Source organism: Clytia hemisphaerica, unplaced genomic scaffold (assembly GCF_902728285.1).
Source record: "Clytia hemisphaerica strain Z4C2 unplaced genomic scaffold, Clytia hemisphaerica genome assembly, whole genome shotgun sequence".
Classification (NCBI taxonomy): domain Eukaryota; kingdom Metazoa; phylum Cnidaria; class Hydrozoa; order Leptothecata; family Clytiidae; genus Clytia; species Clytia hemisphaerica.
Window position 1 is genome coordinate 190,514 of NW_027104248.1, and position 15,227 is coordinate 205,740.

Below are 15,227 nucleotides of genomic sequence, written 5' to 3' on the forward strand. Positions count from 1 at the left end.
AAATATTAAGAACAAGTTAAGAATATTTTAAGGCTTTGCGGAACCTAAAACATCTATTTTCTTAGGAAAATAAACCAAAAATTCACAAAATGGTAAAAATAAGAACATGTTTTAAGAGCATTTTTAGGCTTAGAACTCAAAAAGCTAACTTTAAACATTCGTTGTTTTTTAAAACTCTATCTGAAAAGTTCTGCCAGATTGAGTGGCGTCTCTTGATTAGTTACATCTTGATCATTTCGGAAAAAAACGTTAAGGAACGAACGAAAGAATACCCATGAAACTACAGTAAGAACATTTTAAGAACACCATCACTCGCACCAGAAAAGTTGCAAATTGAATCAGTGACCTGGGCGAGTTTTAAATCTGTTTGATGGAGACCTTATTTACCCATAACATGTTCATTGAATTTATTTCTTCAACGTTTTTAAGTGTATTATGTATTCAGTTCTTCTATTATTTGCCCAAAAAATGTTTATCCTACGTCAAACTTTCATAAGATATCACTCATCATGGGAAATTGGGAAATTACAATTATCTTGTTCGTAAAAAAGTCACTTTCAGTTTCATGTTTTTTCCTTCCTCATCCTTTTCCTGGTCGACCTCTTCTTTTACCCCTTTTTGTGTACACGTTCTCAAGATTATAATCTCTTTTCATTTCTCAAACGCATGGTACCTTTTCGGAGAAAGGAAAGTTTTTTTTCCGTGTATTTCAACTGCACTCTTAACTATATGAATAACGTCAACTGCACCCCCAAAATCCTCAAACTTTCATTTCGCCTACTTAAATTATACGGAATATCAAAATTTATTACCTATCATATTTTAGATCACATATAGTGTATCTATTCCTTTTCGAAAATTTCCTTCAAATTAAGGAAAATTAAAATATAAATGCGATAAGCTTTCTATTTCTAGAATTTACAAATTCTTCTTTCAGAAGGAGAATGGGATGGATTTGAAAGATCGCATTGCCTTCGCATGTAGATATCTCTCAGATGCCAAGGTGAATTTTCCCACTATGCTTCCCCTATCGGTCGATTTTCAAAATCTGTAATTTATTTATAGATATTTACCTTATCTGTCATCCGTCTTATACTGACTTCAGTGAAGTATTATAAAGAGGCTCTTCTGTCTCAAAATTCTGCAAAATTTCAAGAATGTGCTAATTTGCTGTGTAAAATCCTTGTTCCGTCTCGGACGAAAACCTGGCCAGGGATTTTTCTAAGCACTTTGAGCTGGGCCGTTTTTGTATGCCTGAAAGGGAATTCCTCAGCAAAGCCGTATATTGATGAAGCTGGGGGTTTGGTTGCTGTTCAGAGGGCGAAGCTCCTAAAAATATTTTGAGTATGTAGATAATATTATAGATTTTTGTTTAATTTCAAGTTTAATTTTGCTAGAAAATATCTTTTATATTTTGGATTGAGTTTCAAAAAGTCAATCTTAGATTGAGTATCGTGAACGGTATACGGACATAAAAAAGTGCTTAGAAAGATCCCCTGCTTGCTTTGAACACTGTTTTTTAATATTTTGTATCGGCTTACAAAATTAGCGGGTGGGTGTGAAATACCCATTACTCAAGTTAATTTTGTTTAATGAAAATTCATTGCTGTATTTCACTTTCAGCTCACAAATTACGTTGAAAATGTGACATCAAAAATGATCACGAGTGGTGGTCTTGAAGGATTACTTTTAACAGGCTTGACAACCGACGGTATTGACTTACTCGAAAACTATATCACCAAGGTAAATTCTACTTGTTTAACGCTTTCAATGACTGAATTTACGCAGTAAAAACGACAGCTTATTAAACATAGCCCGGGGTTATCAAAAATCACCAGAAAGAAAATTCAGTCAGAAGTAGACTCTAATTTAAACAATTTTCAGGATTTTTACCCACCCTTTATGCTTTGATTTATTTTATTCAGTTCTTCTCGTAAAGAATTTCATCATAATAGTATGGCTAGGCTTGATCTGTACCCATTAAATTATATTAATATAGTTATATTAATTTCCTCTTTCCAGTATGGCGACGTCCAAACAGCAGTTCTCATCGTTTTGGTAATGAAATACAGTGACGTCATGAAAGATGAACGTGTCAACGATTGGATAGAATAGTATGTACACCAAGCTTCTAGGCACATTTTTTAGTCCATCTAATAACAATCTTTTCTCTCAACAACTGAAAATTGCATTGGCAAAATTATACACGTCCAAGGTTTTCAAAACAGTTGCAATTACAGCTTCACGACTGTTTCTATTTTGAAATATCTAAGAACTTTATTCTTATTTTCAGTTACCGCTGTCTTCTCGATCGCTGGAGGATGTGGCATAAACGGTATTCATTTTCTAGATTGTCGAAGCACGCGCTCCTTATAAGAACCCGTATAAGAACCAATTTTCGCTCGGTAGTTTTTATTTGTCGTGATTTGGCTTGCATTAACGGGTCTGAAGTCAGTATTTTCATACTCTGTACCTGAGTGTCTCACGTTTATCGCTTTGTAGTACACTCTGTGCCCATTGTCTGCTTCATAATTCCCGTACGGAGACCTCTGCGATGAAGTATGATTTACAAATAGCAACACTTCTCTCATCGTCTCCACTTTCTCACCAACACTCCATCGCAGCGATCGGTTTGAAAGATTTCAAATGAGAATTTTGAAAATTAGCCGTAGATACGGGGACTGTGTACAGACAAGTATTTTTATAGTCATCCTTGAAAATCTGGATCTGGGGTTAGTTTGCTCTTCGGTTTTTGCCAAATTGATGAACTCTTGTGACGAAGGGTGTTAGGGAAGCGTGGTAATAGACTCTCTCAATTTATTGATGAACTCGAACTGTGATCATTTTTGGGACATTTCCTGGTTGCTAAAAGCATGCATCTGCCCAGTCCAGTCATTATTTTATAAGAGTTTATTAATCAAAACTTGTATTTATTCTGAATTTTCTTTTCAGAGCACAGTTTGATTCACTGGTTCAATCAATGAGTTTACAACGTAAAATCCCCAATCAAATAAGTGTCACTTGTACATATTGTAGTAAGCCCGTCTCCCTTAATATGATGGCTGCAGGAGGGCTGAGATCAACACGTTTTCTTTACGGCGGTGCAGGCGGTGCTAATCGACAAAATAAGGTAGAACTGTTGTTTCTAACTAAACTTTCACTGTTTCACAAGAGAATGCTAGCACAATACTCTGCTGGAATTACAGAGAACAACATATCAAATACTTTCATTTTCCACCACAAATTCAGACCCTTATAATATTTAACCGTCATAATATATTTACTTGTTGTATATACTTCAAAAAATACTGCATCAGTAAGGTTTTGAGAGTTAGCCTATTTGTATGACGCAAACTTTCAACCATAAATTCAAGACATTTAAGCGAGTTTATGTATTGGATGATATTGAGGACGACTGTAAGTGAAATGATACAAAACAAAGTAGATAATTGATGTAAAGCTATATCGTCTTTGCTCACCTAAACAGACAAAGGTATTTTGATGTTTTTACCGTCGTCGATCAAAAGAGACAGCAATTTTGGAGACAGGACAACTTTGCTTTTTTATACCGTCTCCTTTGATTTATCACAAATACATAAACTCACTATGTGGTCATATGCTGATAATTACCTCTTTTGACAATTCATTTTTTTTTCAGGCAATGTCATGCCCTGGATGTCGACAACCTTTACCTCGATGCTCAGTTTGTTTAATCAATATGGGATCTCTTTCCACACATCAACCTCGAACAGGTTCCTATATTTCTTTTATTTATTTTGAACTATTTCTACTGGAAAACAAAAAATTCCATGACAGTCTGTCATGGCTGATGAAGATTCATTGTAGGAAAATATGGTAGAAATCAAGAAAAAGCCAAATTATTTCAAGAGTAAGAACAAGTGCACTAAAATCAATCAATCATCGATGTGACTCGAAATGCTAAACACTGATTCTAAACAATGGTGGGGATGGGAATGTAGGGGTGGGATCAAATAAGAAAGGGGGTTTGAAGATTTTCGTCAATTTAATCTTATACAAATGTCTGTTTTCAAGTAAAAATATGACAAGATATGCATCATTTATAATAACTTAATAAAAACGCTAGCTAGTTATATTGTTAAATTGTTGGCTTGTGACTGTATACATTTTGTACTGTTTCTTCACTTTGGTGGTGCATTGAGCGAGTTTTATTCGAAGTGAGGATAGGATTTCATTACCGAAGGGGATAGGTTCGATTCCAACTTTCCTTTCTTTTTGAACAGGCAATCAGAAACCGAAACTGGAGAATAATGTCAATTCGTTTCAAAATTGGTTTACATGGTGTCAAATGTGCCGCCATGGAGGACATGCCGCTCATCTCGCTGATTGGTTCGTGTAAGTGCAATCACTTGAATTCAAAGCGGAGATTTATTACCGTAAACCCTTTCTCTACATATCATGGTCTACATCATTAAATATTCGTTTAGATATTATATGAGCAATATATGTAGTAAGTGTATAGTAGCAAGTTTTCATCTTTTATTAAAGACTTGTAACTAAAATGCACCGTTACAAAGCAATAAATAGCACATTTAACATGTGTACTGTATCTAAATGATAATTCAAACCTACGATTAATTCGTACACTAAATTCGTAGTTTTACAAATTCTGGCTGTTAGTAAGTGACGTAGAATCAATGTTACTTTCAACCAATCAGCTGTTGGGTCCGTAAATGACATTGCAATGGTGCATTTCATGAATAGAGAGTTTGATCAAAAGTACCATCTTTCTTTCTTTAAATTTTTCAGTGATCACGTGGAATGTCCGGTAACAAGTTGTAATTGCGTGTGTAACGCCTTGGATCGTGTGTCCATGGTCACTCCACAAGAATTACCAGTAAAGAAAATTTCTATGTGATGATGTAAGGACTCGTGTGATGGTGGGCAAGAAAAAGTGAGGCCACTTCCATGAATTGACGTAAGGACCTACTTGTCGTTGTTCAAAATGATTATTCATCCTTTGGATTTTTTTTGGTGCGAATCCACTGAATCCTGGGATCGAATGCAATGACCTTCTTTCATTCGAAGGGAATCTTTAAAATGAATAGAATTCTTAAATCTCTACTAAACACTTGCGCAGTGCAAGTGGCTCCAGTGGCTCCATTTCGGTCAGTTTCTTTCAGCTTTATATAGACCCTGGAGGCAGTTTCTCAAACCCGGACAAGCAAAATATTTTGATTGGAGTTTTTTTTTAAAGTGGTACCCGCATCGAAAGCGCTAGATCTAAGTGATATTGCGCCGTTTGTCGCCATGCAAAGATTTAACACTACAATGGTCCCGAGTTTATGAAGGTCAGTTTTAGCATATTCTATGCTTTTGTAGGAAAAATAATAATATTCGCTGCTAGAATAAGATGAACATATTCACACCGATCTGGATTCATATCGAGGTGAATTTGTAAACAGTCAATTTTTTTCAAGAGTATGGATTATTCATACTTTTGCTTAAACTCAAAAAATAATTAAAAAATGATCTTGCTGTAACGAATTGTATCATTTGATTAGTTAGGTGTTGATTTTTTTCAATTTTTTTAGATAGACATTATCAATAGCATACCGCAGTGAATCTAAAAATAGACATTGATTTTTCTGTTTGACCGAAATTCAATCCCATCACCCTTCGCGTTAAATACGCCTGCATGCAAATTACACTCAACTACAAAGAAAAAGTAATGACTTTCACGACTTTTTAATTAATACGAAAAGGATTGTGGGATTGATTTTCGGTCAAGTGTTAAAAGTAATAATTATGACGTTTGCATAACGGTGTGCTATTCTCAGGGTTTTACCTCATTTAGAAAACGAAATTTTGTATTTTGAAAGCTCTTGTAAATTATTAAAAATGTAGATTTTTTAAAAGAAAATTTTATAGATAAACAAACATTGACAATCTAAGTTATTTAATAAATTTTACAAATGGCGAAAGTCGTGAAATTAGGTAGATCATTATCGAAGTAGTGAATAACTTAAAATTTGGAAAATTAGGAATAATATCTTGTTTTGTTCTATCGAAAGGTTGAATGTATCATATTAAAATGAAATACGTGATTTGAACTTTCTTTTGAAGACGATAAATCTCTATTTTTTGACACCTAATAAGAATCAAGTGATTTTGTGTCAAAAAATCTTTTCCATATATAGCAGAAAGACATTCAACCTGCTCACGAAAGAATTTTCTTGACGCCATCCAATCTAGGGTGTGGCTGAAGAATCAAGTCATGTTTATTACACTAAAACGTGTCTAGATTACATCAAGATATCTCTCTATCATATATATGTACAACATTTACAAAAAACACTTTCATTACTTTTGCTTTTAAAAGGCTCAACCATATCTTTGTTGGGCCGTGAGATTTTCAATGTTCATGACGTCATCTTTATTTCTTTCATTTTCTTCTTCTTTGATTCCTGAGCTTTCACTTTCACTGCTTTTCAACGTCAAAGGTTTGTACAAAAGCTGGTTACCAAAGTTAGGATTGAATTCATATGTACAAGAGTTTAGCTCGTGTTCTGTGAAATAATGTCCTGTTTTGTTATGGGGGGCCGCCCCAAAACCACCATTAGCAGCATAAAAGTCGCCTTCCATTCGCCATACACTAAAGGCGTAACTTATTTTCTCTTGTGCTAGCATGAAATCGATTTGCTGATGGGAAGTGTTCTGTTCATCACATTCTAAGACTTTGCTCAAAAATTCGATATACATGACCGCAAGTTTTAGAGTTTGTATTTTGGAGAGTTTATCTGAAGGAAGTGTAGGGATGATTTTGCGAAGAGAATTGAAAGCTTGATTCAACGCTTGAGTTCGTTGTCGCTCGCGGATATTAGCGATCGCGCGCTGTGCTTTCGGCTCTTCTATTTCATTATCAAACATCAGGTTAGATTGTTTTGTTTTTCTCCCTTCATCCTGTACACTTCGGTAGCTGCGTTTGGATGGAATGCACATTGTTTTGGTTGCTGAACTATCAAATCCGTCAAAAGGTGTTTTACGTTTTCGTTGGTTTAGTCCAGTCAAATAGTTCCCCATGTTTTGATATGCTCCGATTCCACCATAACCATTCACTTCTGTAGTATAATGATTTATAAACATTATGTATTATAATTTAAGTTGGTTATAAAAACAATCCGAACCAGAAATTACTAAATTAAACCACCAAAAATTGGCTTGTTAAAGACTCAATATGAGCAATAAAGATTTATCTCCAAGCTTTAGTCAGTCTTTCCTTCTTAGTTCTTCTCTCCGTTCTGAGCTAATCTTTGACGTGACGTTCTAGTTTTAGAAAACATTCGCTTTCAAGATGTGACTTTTTTTCATCGCAAAAAACCGAAGAAATGATATAAAGATTAAAAATCTTGGTAGCCTTTATAGAGAGATTCTTAACCAAAGAATGCTATTTCGAGCTTTATAAAATATGGTGTATAAAATTAAAAAGGAGTTGATTTGAACAAGTGAGTCTGCCTCCAGGCGACTGTTTCTCTTAAGGGCGTCACTCGTGTTGCTCTTAGCCGGACAATTTGGGATGAGCTGGAGTTTTTATAAGATACTTCACTAATTGGTTATTTGAAATAATAGAGATGACGCGTTCTTTAGAAAAAGCAATAAAATCCTTTGTCTCAAGATTCAACGACCAACCGAATCATCAAAAACCTTGTAAAAACTCCAGCTTGACCCGACAATTTGCAGTTAAGGAGCCATTATAAATATACTACCTGGGGTTTTGTAGAGGTCTGCGATTCAGACTAGGTGTTAACTAAAGGAGCTATTTTACACGATTTTTAGCTTGGTAAATGTTTTACGGCTTTAAAGGATTGTGGGTATTATTTGTAAAAAATATGGGAATATGCACGGACTGACTTTAGATCTAAATGAATGATTTCAGTCTGTGTTCCTAAAAGTTTTAACTGAAGGCTTTTTTTGAAAGGGGGTTCTCTTTTCAAAGCGTAAAACAATTCCAAGCTTGGAATCGATTTTAGTAAAATTTATCTTTCATTGGAAATTGAAATGTTCAGTTTTAATCACAGAGGTTTTTTGATAAAGTTACTTAAAGAATGGAATATAATGTAGGGGTTGCAGAAATTGAAAGGCCATCTATTCATATGATATGCACCATTGCAATGTCTTCTACGGACCCAACAGCTGATTGGTTGAAAGTGACGTATTGACTGATTTTACGTCACTTACAACCAATCAACTGTGATGAAATGTCAGAAGACATTGCAATGGTGCATATCATGAATTGACAAACTGGCTTACTTGCAATCTTCGGTAGAAATACGAGGCGATGAAAACCGGAAAGCTAACAATTCATTTGTTAGAGTATCATATCATGACAAGAAGGTGTCGTGTATCAATGTGGGTGTGAAAAGTGTACAAGTGTGTTATCTGTCTGCTTCCTGTATGACTGCAGACAACCACAGTCTCCTAGAACACTTGTCGTACAGTCTACGGATGATGGGTAACTTGATTTAACCATCTTTGACTAAGTCCTGTAGGATTAGAATTTCTTATTTGAAAGAATAGTGTGTTACTGGAGTTTGGCACAGTGGTCCTAAAAGCACCAGTAAAAAAAAGTCGATTCGATTTTTTAAGATTTAATCAGATTTAATTCCACGAGATTATGCAAAATTTTTATGGTTGAATTTCGCGAATTAGAGTTTTCTCCGTAAAAGATTCTGCAAATAGCCCCGAGAATGTCAACTTTCACCGAAAATAGAACGTATTTGAAAATTTGTGTGGGTTTTATTTTGCGAATGAGGATCGATTCTCATCCAACATCACATTGGAAAAATACCTTATAACACCGAGAAGTCAATTTCACTGAAGAGCTCATAGTCTAGAAGTTTTTCTGCGATAATTCGATTTTCAAAACATATTTCAGTTAAATGATCTCTGATTATTTTCAGGAAGTTTAGGACAATTTCTCTTCTCCCAAAAATAGGAAATCCTTACCCATTTTACCTCCTTCATTTAAAATAACGAAAAAAAATCAATCAAATCCTGAAATATTCATCATTTTCAGACATATTTTTCCATATGGTAGTAATAAAGTGAAGAAATATAGCCTAATAAAAGTTTAGATAGAATTCTAAGTTGCATGTACATAAATATATTGCCCAAAGGCATTTTTGAATTTGCGAAAATAATATAAACAATATTAATTCAAAATACTTAAATAGAAAGAAAGGACAACTAAAAACAAATCTAAACATTTCATCAGGATAGTCAGAATTGATTTATAGGATGTTATCTAACACCCCTGTCTCGGTAACCAATGAGATTTAAGAGATTTAAGATTCAAGAGCCAGGCAACGGGGTTATATACGAATCCTGTTGTAACTGATTTGGGATTTCGTATTACTCACAGCTTGCAAAGTCCGAAATATGAAGATTCTTGATGACTTAATAAAGTGAAAGTTTAATATTCTCGAAAGATTTTGAAAATATAAAATCTACCTAAAAAATTAAAAAGGAAAATAATTAATTGATTGATATAAAAAGCAAATACATTAAAATGACAACGTAATATTGTTCAGGAGATAATTCGTTCTCCATGAGACTAATTGTACCCAATAATTTTATCCCGAAGACTCCATGTAAGTCATATATTCAATTATGCGACGTAACTTGCAAAGTACCCATTTATTAGATAGTAAAATAGTTTGTCTTCGTTTCATGTCATTCGTTAAAAAACGTTAAAATATTTTCTGTTAGGTGAAGCAAGTTAGAAGTAGATCTAACCCATTTTGTGTGTTATTGTATGTATCTACTCGATTAACACCGTCTCTTATTACCACCGGTACCCTCCTCATCCGGTCAACTTCTTATGCGGACATCTCAACCAATGGGGACTTCCGGATTATCTTCATTCCCGATAAGGTCACCGATGGTTTGGATTTCGCCTTTCCGTTGACTTTCCGTGATGACCATTCGAGAACTTGAAGCATCAATATCACTTGTGGTGACAGATTTCCGCTGTTGTTCTTGGTGTTTCCGCATTTCCGTCTCGATATCTTGCACCATTCCGCTGATCCATTGACGAGCCGATGTCAAAGCAATCTTAGCGGAATTCAAAGCACCACCTGAAACATGAAAATTTTTGGAGCATTAAACAAGTAAAAGCAACCTCAAACTAAAAACTTCAGTCGGTCCCTTTCAAAGCACATAAATGTAATTCACTTTCTTTTCTTTGGTTTGCTTTAGCTCAAACCAAGTTAGTTAGGAAACCTGACAATAAAGTTTATTGATTCTGATTAGTTGGGATCACACTAGTACCAAAAGTCATGACCCCTAAAGAGGAGTACAGTCTTTTTAGCCATTTTAAAATAGCTTAGATTCTACTAGCATTGAGCTAAAGAAGATTGAATAAAGTAAAGAGTAGAGATCATTTTCGAGTTGGGGTTAGCTAGGGGACTGACTAACTATCTAGAAAGAATATCAATTATAATTTTACTCACCGACAACATCTTGAGTTTTGGTGAATGCTTGGTTGAACTTCTTTCGTGTTTCTTCGTTTGCAAACGCTTGTGAAATACTGGAGAAAAAATTATCAGAGAGTCACTTTTCTAACACTTGCTAGTTTGAAAATATTGCTGAGTTTATGTATGTGTGTTTTTCTGCGACGGAGAAGGTTAACTTTTGATTTGTCTAAATCCTATGGTCATCTAGATCCTATCTGACTGAGGACAGTAACAATAAATCTTCATTTATACCGTCCTTGATATTACGGGTCAAACTGCGGGTTTTTCCAAATTGTTTCGGCTCATCATCCTCCTCAAGAGCGTGGATATAAAAACTCACAATTGCATTCGGCATTCGACTAACCCAAGATAGGTCACGTGAAAGCGAATTTTTTTAACCTTTTGAAATAATTATGCTTACTGGTTCAGTCGTAGGCGTAGGTCGGACACTGTGATATCTCCTTGGAATGGATGTCTGAAAAGAAAGAAACGTTTCTGTACAGAGCATTTTGGCAATAATTGAGAAAAGCCTGAGTGAGTCTTGCAAACTCGAAGTAATTAAAATCTTTAGTTTCTGGCCTCAATATAAGCCTTTACCCTGAAAATGATTTCGACTACTATGTACTATTAAAATAATAGTGGTTGTGTCCATTAAAGATATCGTGAATCTTCGCCAGTACTACAACTTTGGACTGAAATAATGGTTCGTTTCGTACCCTGTATGAAAATGATCCATGCCAGGGTGATCTCGTTGTGACCACAAATTGAAACTATTGCTGGACGCCCAAACATAACAGAACGGTCCGTTGAATGGATGAAGTTCATTCACTGAAAGTAAAACAAAAGTAGGATGAATATTGGAGGACGAAAAATGAATTCTAATAAAACCCAAAATTTATTGTAAAAGTGTAGTGTAGTCAAAATTTTTAAAAGTGTTGAGTTTTCAGTCCCAATTCCTTGACTAGCGAAAACTGATCCATTAAAAGAACTTCATAGTGGGCAACACCCATCCAACCCCACCTAAAAAAGGTCCCCCTATATACATAGGTTTACTAACCCCACCTGAAATCTCTTATCAGCCAAACCCCCACCTTATTCAGCAACCTCCACCTAAATTTGTTAAATCTTCGAAGCCCCTATTGTTTCTTTTAGGCAAACTCGAGATTTCGATTTAAAGCCCCGAGGACAACAAATTGGAGAGCAAGAGACTAGAGGAAAATGGACTTTTAACCTAACAATAAACAGTTTATGTTTTGACACTCGTTTTGCTTTTTTCTCTAGTTCGTGTAAAAAAAAATGAAAAAGTCAAAAAGTCTAACCCTAAATAACCCAAATTTGTCATCAACCCAACCAACCTATTTCTGAAAATGTCAAAATCTCCTGAATCCAGTGGGTTGCCAACTATATGCTTTTAGCTAGATTGATAGAAGAAACATTTTGGTTTGGGAAATAAAACTCACATTCTTCAGCAGGTGTATTTTCCACAGTAGACAGTAAACAAAGTAGATATGCTTTGAATTGTAACCGCAACCAATCATCTGATCCTTCCCAACCTGCAAAAAATAGTTTCAATTAATTTGAAGTTTAAAGGAAATTTTAACTTTCATTTCTGAAGGCACCGGTAGGTAATGTTAAAAGGAGAGAAAAGCTTTTCTAAAACATTTGGCAATTCCATTTTATATCCATACAGGGGTTGGAGGGACATTTCCAGAGGGTTATCCGAGAAAAATTTCCAGGAGGTGTTGTTTCATTTTATTATTATTTTAATATTTAAGTAAAATATTATTCTAAAATTTCCAGGGGTATTCACACATTTTTAATAAATTTTTCACTTGAAAAGGTTCGTCCACCCCCCACATGTATGTTTTCATAGCTTCAGCCAGGTTTCTAGCTCCCCCCAACAAAGTAAGGTCCCCCCAACAATTTAGCTCCCCCCAAAAAATTGCTTTGTGCTAGGTCCCCTAACACTCCAGGTCCCAAGATAAACAAAAACAAAAACATTGTTCTCCCTTCCCCGTAGAGAGAAGTCAATAAAAAATATATGCGAGTACTGATAAATGAAAAGTAAATTTTACTTGTTTTAATATTTATGTTTACAAGTCTTTTGCTTTTTATATTTGATTTAATAGTAAGATAAGATATCTTTTGAATTTAGCTGAACAGCCCCCAGAGTCTCAGTCAGATCAGGCTCCCCAGGCTCCCCCCCAACAATCTAGGTCCCCCCGAATATTTTGGTAATTTTAGCCCCCAGGCTCTTTAAAGGCCAAAATATTTCTTAGCCCCCCCCCCCCCAAAAAAAAAAATAAGGGGGGGGGGCTGAACCTATGGTTTTTTTAATGGAACAGTCCATTAAAGGGATAATTTCAATTGTCTTTTCATGTTCCTTGGTATATCTCATATTTTTCATCATGGTTAAGATATTTCACTCAAACTTTTTACTTACCTAATGTTTCAGTAGAATTCTCAACAACAGCAGTTATGTAGTCACAAAACCTCAGATCTTCTGTTGATAATTCCAAGAGTTGCGCTAGTTCAGGGTCTGTGATGTTCACTGTCGATGTCTCCAACTAAAATTGTGAAAACAAAATAATACAATCGACTCCAATATTCTTTGCAATCTTTAATTTTCATGAACTTATTTCCTAAGAAGCCATTGAATCAATTTTGTCCACTAAGCCTTGGATATTAGCTTTTTTCATATGCAATTATTTGGAGAAACCTTCATAGTCAAGCGTGTGTAACGTAATTTTAGTAATTTTCCGAACTATTCAAAAACTTTTAATTTTAGTGAAAAGTCTTCCAACGTTCTAAAAAGTGTCTAGTAATGAAAAACACCCCAAATAGTCACCCAAGGAAAGTAAAAACTAAACTTCAGCCAAATTCTATCAGGTTTTAACTCTCAAAACTGCCTCAAAGTTTTGTGACAAAAGGACACTCCAATATACAGTCACAAGTTACAGAGCGATTGTAAGATTCTAGCTCAACATGAAAACCTGTATGAACCTATGGTTTGCAATGGGCTATCCTAACTACAGAGTAGAGATAAAAAACTACTAACATCAACTAGGACATCATAAGGACAATGCATTTGTTGTTTAAACAAAACATTACTGCATCCCACAATGAAACTGGTCACTCTGGATTTTCTTAACAACGTCATATTGTGAAGAGAGATGTATGGCTGGAACAGACAGCCCTACGGAGAAGAACAAAGCAGTTAAAAGTTAGCGTTTTTCTTTAATCCTGCTCAGGGTGGGGTGTTAAACATCATTGGCGCACTTGACGAGCTGCATACAGTTGACGCTCTCTAATTCGACGTTCTACTTTTTGAGATGCTCTCTTATTCGATAATATTGGAGGTCACTGTCAACAACAAACTCTCATTAACGACGCTCTGTTATTCGATAAGCTCCCTTATTCGATGAAAATCCATGAATCCATCTTTGGAGATCGAATTAGAGAGCGTCAACTGTATTGTACTACCTCGTTGGAAGTAATCATCAGATGAAAAAAGTCAGGATTTGTGAAATCATCACAACTCAAACTAATCATCGTTAAAGACATTTGGCTAATTGCAAGCTGAACCTCGAGTTTTAATTGATAAAGCATCTTGGGAAGGAATTATAAAAGTTCAAGCGTAAATAATGCAATTTATCAAGAGTGAGGTTACTTACTTCTTCGAAGATATCGAGAGGTAGTCCATGTTGATCGTGAGGTGTTTGGGTTCCTTTCTGTTGAAACACACCATCAATACACGTCGAGTGTAACAAGCCTTTGTGCAGTAAACCTGGAAAATCAGATTGAGAGTTTGAATATTGTCGTCGAAAATCAATACCGTGAGATCGGGTAACTTGCAACAGCGGAGGCTAACATGCATAGCCCTCAAATGAATGACCTGGCTGGTCATTGAAATACAAAGTTAAATCAAAACAAAAATGGTTGAGTAGAGCTGCGAGCGGAGCTGCCTAGTTCATTTGTTTTGAAATTTTGCTGCTTTGATTGGTCAGTCATTTGATGGCTATGCATGTTTCCCTCCACTGATGCAAGTTACCCGACTTTACGGTAAGACTCCAAGCATATTATGTTATTTGTTATCATAAGAACTCTATTTAGAACTACTGTAATATTTTTGACAAGAACTGATATGGTCAATAAAATTTTGTTTTGAATTCAAACTTAAACAAAAGACCTGAGAGTACAGTTACCAGTCCTTTTATCATATGAAAAGAAACATACGTGGAAACAGACTGATGAATGATAACAAAAACTTGCAAACGTCTTTCACTGGATTGCCCCAAAATACAACCTGAAAAATTGACAAAATTTGAAGCGGTTTTTAGAAATTGTTCCCTTTAGGCTGGGACCTCCGACTGCAGATTTGATTTTATTGACTACGGATCGATTGGCTGTTATGCACAGAGATAGTCAAACAAGATCTCCGTCTAATCTTACGCAAACTAAGGCCCTCTAAATTGAAGAACATGAAAAAAGCAATACAGAACTGTTGATGAAGGCCAAAACCCACCTTTCCAAAAAAAAGTTTAACTGAACCCAAAACTAGCGAAATCAATCCAAAGAAAAAATATACGACAAAATCAATGGTAAAGATCATTAATGGAAATAGTTCAAAACAAATGCTCGAATACTACCACTATCCAAGCCTCCAAGCCTATTATAAAAACTGTCATTTAGTACACAACCATCAACCCAATGCCACACTACGAAATAACCATT

The 15,227-nt window shown here is 35.2% G+C and overlaps 3 protein-coding genes across 3 annotated transcripts in view; 1 reads left to right on the forward strand and 2 right to left on the reverse strand.

Annotated features, from left to right (window-relative positions):
* LOC136816422 (GATOR2 complex protein MIOS-like) overlaps positions 1 to 5,127 on the forward strand; it is a 32,371-nt gene extending 27,244 nt beyond the window's left edge. The window contains exons 28-35 of the mRNA XM_067072746.1: positions 938 to 1,003; positions 1,624 to 1,743; positions 2,023 to 2,114; positions 2,294 to 2,335; positions 2,953 to 3,130; positions 3,659 to 3,752; positions 4,263 to 4,374; positions 4,789 to 5,127. Coding sequence (XP_066928847.1) covers positions 938 to 1,003; positions 1,624 to 1,743; positions 2,023 to 2,114; positions 2,294 to 2,335; positions 2,953 to 3,130; positions 3,659 to 3,752; positions 4,263 to 4,374; positions 4,789 to 4,897 — 813 coding nt within the window. The 3' untranslated portion in view covers positions 4,898 to 5,127. The remainder of the gene's footprint in view (positions 1 to 937; positions 1,004 to 1,623; positions 1,744 to 2,022; positions 2,115 to 2,293; positions 2,336 to 2,952; positions 3,131 to 3,658; positions 3,753 to 4,262; positions 4,375 to 4,788) is intronic.
* An 819-nt stretch (positions 5,128 to 5,946) lies between these two features.
* LOC136816509 (twist-related protein-like) lies at positions 5,947 to 8,989 on the reverse strand. The gene is given in 2 exon segments (XM_067072851.1): positions 5,947 to 7,175; positions 8,986 to 8,989. Coding segments are annotated over 2 exon segments (816 nt in total). The 3' UTR covers positions 5,947 to 6,363.
* Positions 8,990 to 9,410: 421 nt separating this feature from the next.
* The window catches only part of LOC136816430 (late secretory pathway protein AVL9 homolog), a 44,742-nt gene continuing 38,925 nt past the window's right edge, over positions 9,411 to 15,227 (reverse strand). Inside the window, exons 9-17 of the mRNA XM_067072755.1 lie at positions 14,730 to 14,799; positions 14,168 to 14,280; positions 13,552 to 13,689; positions 12,937 to 13,060; positions 11,954 to 12,046; positions 11,210 to 11,321; positions 10,915 to 10,968; positions 10,491 to 10,567; positions 9,411 to 10,115 (exon numbers count right to left, since the gene is read on the reverse strand). Coding sequence (XP_066928856.1) covers positions 9,871 to 10,115; positions 10,491 to 10,567; positions 10,915 to 10,968; positions 11,210 to 11,321; positions 11,954 to 12,046; positions 12,937 to 13,060; positions 13,552 to 13,689; positions 14,168 to 14,280; positions 14,730 to 14,799 — 1,026 coding nt within the window. The 3' untranslated portion in view covers positions 9,411 to 9,870. The remainder of the gene's footprint in view (positions 10,116 to 10,490; positions 10,568 to 10,914; positions 10,969 to 11,209; positions 11,322 to 11,953; positions 12,047 to 12,936; positions 13,061 to 13,551; positions 13,690 to 14,167; positions 14,281 to 14,729; positions 14,800 to 15,227) is intronic.